The sequence below is a fragment of the Eucyclogobius newberryi genome, unplaced genomic scaffold (genome assembly GCF_026437365.1).
Source record: "Eucyclogobius newberryi isolate DKJ021-1_F unplaced genomic scaffold, fEucNew1.0.hap1 SCAF_1, whole genome shotgun sequence".
NCBI lineage: Eukaryota > Metazoa > Chordata > Actinopteri > Gobiiformes > Gobiidae > Eucyclogobius > Eucyclogobius newberryi.
The window spans coordinates 31426392-31435717 of record NW_027315723.1 but is presented as its reverse complement, the minus strand read 5'-3'; the positions used below and the strand labels follow the sequence as shown (position 1 = coordinate 31435717).

The 9326-nt window shown below is 39.2% G+C and overlaps 1 protein-coding gene across 1 annotated transcript; it reads left to right on the top strand.

Annotated features, from left to right (window-relative positions):
• Positions 1 to 1645: 1645 nt before the first annotated feature.
• fam89a (family with sequence similarity 89 member A) lies at positions 1646 to 8896 on the top strand. Its single transcript, XM_072443729.1, has 2 exons — positions 1646 to 1946; positions 4836 to 8896. Exons 1-2 carry the CDS (start codon positions 1698 to 1700, stop codon positions 5112 to 5114), a joined length of 528 nt encoding a protein of 175 aa, XP_072299830.1. The 5' UTR covers positions 1646 to 1697; the 3' UTR covers positions 5115 to 8896.
• The last annotated feature ends 430 nt before the right edge of the window (positions 8897 to 9326 follow it).

Here is a 9326-nt window from a genome sequence, read left to right as displayed (position 1 = left end):
GTTTGCAGCCTTTTCTCACTGTCCTCTTTCAAGTCTTGCCAAAAAGCCTGCAGTTCAGCCCCAGAAAATATGCATTGGGTTTGCACTCGCCCCACATTCGCGCCAACATAAATCACTGTGGAATCCCTATCACTTTTATCTTCCCGGCAGAGTTTGCAACACCAAAGCAATGGAAGGTGTACTTTTACGGACTACGACAGAGTCTGAGGACTACGAAACGTCTGAGGAATAAAGTCTGGCGGTAATGCAACACTCGGATGCCAACCGCCATAAAACAACAACAACAACAACAACAACAACATTTCTTCAGCAAAACAGCCTCCCAATTCCCACCTCAGTGTTTGTTTGATTATAGCTTGCATTTCTCTTTTCCTTTGAGGGTTTTTTGACATATCAGCTGCTAACTGTCTCCAGATGTGCAGCACTGCCTGATGCACACCCAGTACAGAGAATTACATGGTTACGGCAAGATAATTAAAATTTGTGAAAGCACTTTAAGCCATTTGAAAGTGTAACTGACTGTAGTTTTGAGTTTTGTAGGACTGGGCCACAGTAACAGGTGAAGATCAGTCAGTCTTTGTCACTCAAACTTGGTGGCAGGGAGTCGCCCACATCAGCCTCTGCATTAAATGGACAGGAAGAGGATTTTACTATTCAGACAGAATCCAGAAGAGTCAAGTTTGCTGCAGCGCACAGGAAAATCAGGCTTCATCCTTCAAAATAAAGGTGTCAAGGGCTTGCGTTAGTCTACAATCTCTAAAGTGTGTTACGACAAAACACTGTGCGGATTTATAATAATAGAACAGGTAAACTAAATATTAGGGTTTTTAATTAGCTCCTTTAAAAAAAAAAAAATTGTCATACCACCAGCAAATTTGACCGACTTTGACAACATTTGAATCTGTGATATAACTGTGCCAAACTATTAAACATTTTATTCCAAGATAATAAGTAATATTGCTTTTTATGTTCACGTCACTCATATCAGGTTCATGTAAAAGAGTGTTTTTTTTTAAAAAAACTTCCTATAATCTGTCCTTTCCTCCTGTTCTACTGCGTTGTAACAACGAAATTTCCCCTTGTGTGGATATTAAAGGATTATCTTAACTTTGTACCTGCAGATATAATTCATTTGCATACATTATCAACCAATGCGGAGACTTAAGGTTTCTAGATCAAAAACATTTACAAATAAAATGGATTATTGATGAAAATCTGAAATGATTAATGCTTCTTAGACATTTTGATTTATAAATGCCACAGTTTTTATTGTTAAACGGTCTTTTCGTGTGTGTTTTAGAGTCTGAATGGTCCAGATAATGACTGATTATCCTGAGTAAAGATCATATTAATAGTGGTTTAGCCGATTATAGCTGCAGCCTTATCAATAAACAAGGATGATAAACCTCTTCTAAATACTCAGTCAAGGCAAAGGAATGCACGATAATCTGTTGGGTGCTTTTATTGTGACAGTCCAAGGCGGATCCTCTCGCGTCAGTTGCTTACGCCTGACGTGGTTTCGCTCTTGCCTCAGGCTCAACCCCGGACAAACCACGAGTGTTGCTTTTGCTCTTCAGAGAGTGGGAGTCTGTGGGAGTCTGTAGTCCACCTCCAGTCCACCCCCAGCCTCGCCTCAGCCGTATAAACCCGCGGAGTGTCGCTCTCGTTTCTCAAAGGCGCCGTCAAAACTCGGCACGATGAATGGGAAGTCCACGAACGGGACGCCGGGGGGAATGGCCTGCATCGAGGGTCTTCCGCCGCTGCCCAAAAGCCTGAGCGGGCTGCTCAACTCCAGCGGCGGCTCCTGGAGAGAAATGGAGAGGATGTATGTGAAGAAAACCATGATCCAGGACGATCTGAGCCGAGGCAGGAACAACCACGACAGCCTGCTCGCGCACAAGCCGGCCAACCTGGACGCAGCCCTGGCTCTGCTGCGCAAAGAGATGGTAATGTTCGAGGCGTTTCTTCTAATTTTGTGCGTTTGCGCTGCACGCCTGGAGCGATCTAATCCCTCACAGCCGGACTCCCTTAGGTGCATGTGCAGTTTCACCTTGACTGCCTCTGTGACTCTTTCTCTCTGTGCACAACATCCAGTATAACACATTTTGCAATATTTAAAGGCTCTTGTGCTAAATTCGGCACACATTAATTTTACATTGCCTACTTTTCTCCTTTGCATAGTGACTAATCATCAGTGCACAGTGGCATGAATACCAACCCAATGGACCTAATGAATTGTAACAGCATCTATGTTAAAGAATACATCATTATGTATTAAATTGTTCAGCTTGTTTTGTGATACAATGTCTACTGTGCAAAAAAAAAAAAAAAAAAAAACTCACAAAAAGCTCTTCTTAAATCCCCTCCACCTCAGTAAGAATTCACTAAACTTGTTCTTCTGGTTGCTGTGGACCATGTTCCTACATATTCAATACAGTGAACACACCTGATAATAAAGTAAATAACATGATGCAACGTCTACAGAAGGGGTGTCCAAACTTTTTCCACAGAGGGCCACATTTTGAAACATGTGTGGAGCAGAAGGGGCCACAGAGAACATAACAAGGAAGTAAATCAGGAGATATTTTTCATTTGATGTAGTTTTGCACATTTAATAAGGCTTGGAACATTAATAATAGGTCAATAACATATCAAAATGGTTGTTATTTAGGTTATGAGAGATTAATCTTTCCAATTTTACAGTAAAGGGCCACATTTTTCCCTCGGCCCATAGTTTGGACACCCATGGTCTACTGTAAGCATATGTATTATTTTTTTTTTTAAAGTGTTTTATTTTATTGCTAAATTACAATTCCTTTACATCGCCTCCTTCAATTTTGATTATGATTAGTTGGTCTGTAACTAAATGGTTGTTTTCATTGGGTTTTTGTAGTTTCCCTTTGAAAAAAAACACTTTGAATAAGCTGCCATCACTTTAAACCTTTTGGCTTTGTTGCAGACTTTCATGAATACCTTTTGGACTAGTAAACAAGTAGCTTAAAGTTAATAAATGACTACAAATTCAATTCCCAAACTGTCTCTACTTGTAATCTTGGTTTCATTTTCTGACGTGTATAATCTAGAGCAATTTTTCCTCAGCACCGTCTATTTTGGTAGATTTTGTTTTCAGACGCTGTAGTTTGGCCGGAGTGACACTGACATCACTGTGTGTCCACTCTGTCATCTGTTTGGGACAATGCCGTGATCGGCCGCAGATAGTGCCCCGTCAGCTGTGTTGTATTCAGAACAATGACCCCTTTTAATTTGACTTTCCCTCTTCTTTTGTTCTGCTCTGTAATGACGGGACCGACTTTGTTACAAACGCAAATTACAAATACGCTGAATGTGGAGGAATGTGTGGATTTGTTTTGATTTGATTTGTTTACATTCGGTTTGAACTAACAAGGGATAAGGACAATTGACTTTCCAAGCGTGAAGCCTTCCCCACAGCAGAGAAGTTCAACATGGGTTCATAGGTTTTGGTTTCAGTGATTGCAGCGTTATAATCTAGCGCTCTCTTGTCAGTAAAGATAATTCCTATTGATTGGCTTAACATGATCCAAGACTACCAAACCACCCAAAAATTATGGGTCCACCGCCTTTGTTATCTTGCCCTGGATCGGAACAAACTCTAAACTACAGCAATCAGGCATGACTATAAATACACTGCCTGTCAAAAACGTAGCAAATACAGTAGGTACGAGCCTCCTCCTGTATAACTGTTGCAGGTGATGATCTTTCTGCTGCAACACGGTATTTAAACCCGACTGAGTGGCTTCTCATTTCTGAAACAACCATGTGGAAAGACAAATCCCGTGGTCGTGTAAAAGATGTCAGCATGTGTGGGACTGGTCAAATCATTGGCATCAAGCAGAGAAAACATCTAAGGAGAAGCAGAAACTAATGTGCTCCAGATCTGAAGTGAGAGTGTTTGTGACGAGCTGGAGAAGGCTTTGTGCAGCGGTCACTCTCTCACATCAAGACAAGATCAACTGTGGAAAAGAGTGCAACACTGGATGGAAATAAACCTTTTACTATTGAAACTTATTAAAACTATGCCACTGTGAATGTGTGAAAGAAGGCCCTTCTTAATATTAGGTGTGTGCCTATTTTGTATGACATTTGTAAGTGGTATTATGATTTTTTTTTTTTTTTTTTTTTTAATTTAATCTAAATCCAGATACTGAAAGTTGTATTGAAACAAGATGCACAGTTGTACGTGAATCTACATGGAGAAAAAATTGAGGAAAAAAATTGAATTCATTGGACAAAGTCGGACCTTGCCAGTTTTAGAATGGTATTGATCTATAGTACAATAACTTTAATAACCTGATGAAGACACTACTATTGTGTGTGGAAAACTACATTCTATTGACTAAAAACATCACTGATTATTGAGCCCTTCCCTAAGTATCGAGTAGACTTCAAAGTGCATCTCTGGAGGGGTTTTCCGGTTTGGTCTGCTCTAAGCCTGTCCCAAACACATTTGGAAGCACAATATAGTATTGTTAAAGAAAATGTCACGATAAACAATGTATAACCCTATAGCAGGAAAACTACATGTACAATATTGTTAAAAGGCATGAGCTGCAAGTAATAAATAGTGGAATAAAACGATAATTGGCCATCGAAGTTAGTTATTCATCCCTCTACAGCTCAAATCTTATTGTATTACCAAAAAAGTAATGAAATAATGATAAATACTGTCTTATTGCATCTAATGTCTATTGAATGATAAGTCTATATAGTATTTATCGTGATTATTATTATTCCTAAGGTTGTCAGCACTGTTAAAAGTTAACAGGAGTTCCCCTCTTGACCCTGTGCTTCTCTAGGTGGGCTTGCGTCAGCAGGACATGTCTCTTCTGTGCCAGCTCTGGTCCCTCCACGAGTCCATCCAGGAGTACAAGGGCAGCTGCCAGGACCTGAGCGCCGCCTCCAGCCTCAGTATGATGGATAACGGGTACTTCGACGAGGATGACGAGTTCTACCCGGAACCCGGAGCCACGCCCACGGGGGAGCAGCCCGACGGGGGTCTCGGAGGCGCGGCCGCGGATAAGAACGGCGGCGTGAGCAAAGACGACAGCTGGGACTCCTTTCACGTCACCATCTGAGGCCTCTGCACAGATGTAATGTTAGTGAAAGGTTTGGATCATTTCGCTCCCATGAACTGGTGGAAGAGCAACATTTACGGCTTCTCGGGTTGAACTTGCCGCGGTGCATTTTCTCAACCACAAACAGCGAGACAAACTGAAGACTCTGTTATGCACAATACGGCAATATCCGTGTATCAATCTTTCTTCTTTTCCTTTTTTTAAATATCTGTTGCTGCGTCCTTTATCCAGCAAACCCCCGGCAACGGAGCAGAACCTTTATACATATAATTCTATGAACAAAGTTTTATTATTTATTTCATATAATAAATATCAGATATTTACTTCTTACCAAGTTCACACTGTGCCCCGGTCACAGTCGGCTCAACGCAAAGAAAAGACATATGGACTCAACCCGGGATATTTCTTAACATAAATTATTTCATAAGCTCTGGACCGAGGCTATAGTCCTAATGTTGATAAGGTGGCCACGCAATCCTAATCGTGATGAGGATGAGTTGGTTTCAAAGCATAAACTGATGGTTAAATTGGTTGTGACGTATAATCGTGCTCCTAATATACTTTTAGTTAGGTGAGTCAAAACCTCTGGGAGTCTGTGTGTGTCAAATACTTATGTTGGGTGAATGTTGTTGTTGTTGTTGTGTAACTCTAAATGGCTTCTAGTGCGCTGCAACTACACTAAGCTTGACCTGTGTATGTTATTGGTCCAGACTCGCTCGTGTAAATTCTTTGTCTTCTACTAATGTGAAAATACTTCATCTTAGGAATAACCTTTTTTGCCTTCTAAAATGACACTACTCTGAAATATGAAATGTCTGAATTGCTGGAGTAAAATCTTAGTCTGAAACCACCCAGTCTATTGCAGCTTCATATAATTATCTTCACTTATGTCTGTCTGTAACTGTTCGCTTTGTGCGGGCAACAGTCGTAGTCTATTACAGGTCTGTAGCGACGTCTTAAAGTTTTACCCAGCATTCATTCTGCTCGCTCTGCGCTAATCACCAGGGTCTAAAAAGTTTTAACACTTAAGTCACTGCAGCAAACAAAAAAATGCAGTGGTTGCGATTGTTTTTTGTATTTCCTTCATGCAAAAAGTGTAAAAAGTATTCTATTTTGCTTTAAACATTGCAATGGAAATTTACCGTATTTTCGCACCGGAGTATAAGTCGGACCAGCCAAAAAATGCATAATAGAGAAGAAAAAAACATATATAAGTCGCACTGGAGTATAAGTTGCACTCCCGGCCAAACTATGAAAAAAGGTGTGACGTATAGTCCGGAAAATACGGTATGTACTACACCATTTTACACACAGGGTAACGGCATTTTTAATATTGTAACTATGAAATGTGGGCTTTTGTATTGGTACCATTGGCTACAATACGAAACGCACGGCGACGTTAAGCCTGTACACGGAGTACACTAACCAAAGAGGTCCCGGCTGACTAAATGGAATGAGTTTGGTTTAATGGGGTAAATGTTCCCGCTTTATTAGTCACATCTTAACGCTTTGAAGAATGTGGTCACAGTTGCATTGCTCAAACATCCTTAATCCTCCTCTGAAAGCATTACAAATGTCCGTGTCATTATAAATATCGGTCAGATAAAACATTTAGACCTTCTATTTATGCCTAGTTTAGTGTCATATCTCTGTTTTAGATTGTGAACTGAATGAATAGCTCTTTGAAAAACCACTCGGTGTAATATTACTGTTTGTATTTGGCGCTTGAATGCAACGCAGTCACGAAATGTCAACCATGGCTCCTCTGCCGTGCGGCTAATCTGATGCTAAGAGCGCGCGCGGCGGTCGGATCGATGCCAGTAAATACCCACGTACTACCTAGTGCCTTGGCTGAGCTGCTGCTTGGCTCTCGAACAGAAATTAGAGTAAACTTAGCCGTCACGACATCACAAACGCAAATCTTTCTGACCTCTTCGATACGTTGATGTCTTACACGCGACATATCATCCGTCGTGTAGCAAATGGCGATCTAAAAAAAATAAATAATGGCCTTAAAAGTGTGATGTATTGTGTGCACTCCTCACTTGTCTGTGGATGTTGTGTGACTATTTGAACTAAAACTACCTGAGTCCCTTGTTCTAAATGCATCACTTAAATCCAGCACAAGAGAAAGAGCTTTTTTAACACCAGCAAGTGTTACTAATACTTTTGCAGCGTGTCGTAAACGAGTCCCTGTAACGATGCAAGACGTAGTGACATGACAAAGTGTGAGGTTCAAAATTGTAAGTTCATAAGATACGGATTTCTTTGGGGTTTTTGCTTTTGGTAAATGAACCTTGGTTAATGCAGGCTTGGGACTGGTGCTACTATACATGATTATGAATTATATCATTGTGGAAAATGGGCCACAGACCTGATGTAGATGGCTGCTTTTAGCCTATGTTCCAATGGAGTATTTAATGGTGCTTCTCTCCAAAGAGCTGTTGCCTGAAATGTTCCTCAGTAAAGCAATAAATGTATCCATACTGCATTCCTGGGGTCGGCAGTATTGACAAGAATTAATATTGTGTTTTTTACAGTTATGACGTTTCAACAAAAATGTGTTCAAACAGATTTTTTAAATGTATCAGTTTTGCATCAGACAAATGAGAGTGAGCTGTAAAATTACCCTCAAAAGAGAAATATCACGCTTATTTGCCAGTTAACATAAGATGTGGGATCTTTTTGCAGCATTTTTGTATTGGAAACAATATTATAATTTGCATATCTTCAAAACAACATTCACAACAATATAGATCATTTGGATAATCTGCCCACTTCTCAGTTGCTTGTATTCATTTGAAGGTATTTTATTGCTCAAAAATACTTTACAAATGTGCATTCTTACTTTTAATGCCATGCTGTGGAACATTCTGAGCAAACAGTTCACCAAATGGACATGGAAAAAGTGGTTACTGTTACTACTCGCTCATTCCAAGTTGTTAAAAAAAATCTTTATTCAGGGACAATAATGCTTGCTATTATTCTAAATGCTTTTACACTTTGTCAGATGATTACGTGCTGCATTATATGTGTCCTTTTTGATATGATTGTTGGATGTTTCATTGGTGATGCCTCCTCAGGGTCAAACTAGTGGCAGTGTTGTAAAGTAACACGGTGGTTGATATTGTGTGGACATATTTGGTGCTGTATTCATTTGCATGGGTTTTTTGGATGGTTGAATATTGGACCATTGAGTGGCGGTGCAAACCCTTTGATAATCTAAGAGCACAACTTTGTAGCACCGTGTTTCGTGTTTAGCCCAAATGCAATTCAACCATATTACAACTGGATGTAAAAATGACGATTGTAACATTTTGGTAGGAAATGTATCTTCAGAATTTATTTTTACACCAATTTGGTACAACGCTATGAACAAGATAGTACTTGTCAAACTTCCCCCCAGTGTTTTAATATCAAATATGAATTTTGTGTTTTCTGACCATTTTCCCACTGCTTCTGTCATTATTATGCCAGATTGGTGAATGAAAAATAGAAGTGGTCAAGTTGTCCACAAAGTTTAAAACCGTAGTATTTTCTGTCATTTAGGTTTGCATTTAAAAAGAGCCTTACTAAAATAAATGGCCACTCCTTCTTTACAAATACCGGTTCATGTATGAGTGTTTCGCCATTCAAATGTTATCTTGTGTCCGTGTAATTCCAAGTGGCTGTGAAAATAAGAAGGCTGTGTACATCTGTGGTTCAACTTTGACCTACTACTGTTTACTAGGACTATGTTAAGTCTCTGCTATCTACATATCGTTTAATAAATGCATTCTGTACCTGTTTGTTTATTTGTTTTTTAAATGACTCTTATTTTTGTCAATACAAGATAAAAAGCGCCTTCATTTGTCTCACAATTAAGACAATTCCAGTTAAAAAATGTGAATTGGCTTAAATATATCCATTTAGAGTATACTTTGAATAGAGTTAAGATGCAAAAAGGAATAAGAATAATAAATACAACACTGGATGTGAGTAAAAAGGCTGTTTATGCACATATGGACAAGAATAGAGATCTTAATTATATCATTTGTATTTATTTTCTAATTATTTTCTATTTATTTTACCCAATACTTAAATTTGGAGTAATGATTTATATTTAATCACTAATAAAGTATGTTTTTTTCATCACTCATAATTTAGCTTGAAAAATGTCAGTTCCATTAAGGTGAAAAGTGGTAAAGTGGGCCTTTTTTAAAATTCTCGTTT

Bases quoted from the DNA above. Each gene is read 5' to 3' on its own strand.
- fam89a (XM_072443729.1), top strand. From the start codon at position 1,698: ATGAATGGGAAGTCCACGAACGGGACGCCGGGGGGAATGGCCTGCATC. The intron at 1,947-4,835 runs GTAATGTTCGAG...GTGCTTCTCTAG, and splicing joins CTCTGCTGCGCAAAGAGATG to GTGGGCTTGCGTCAGCAGGA.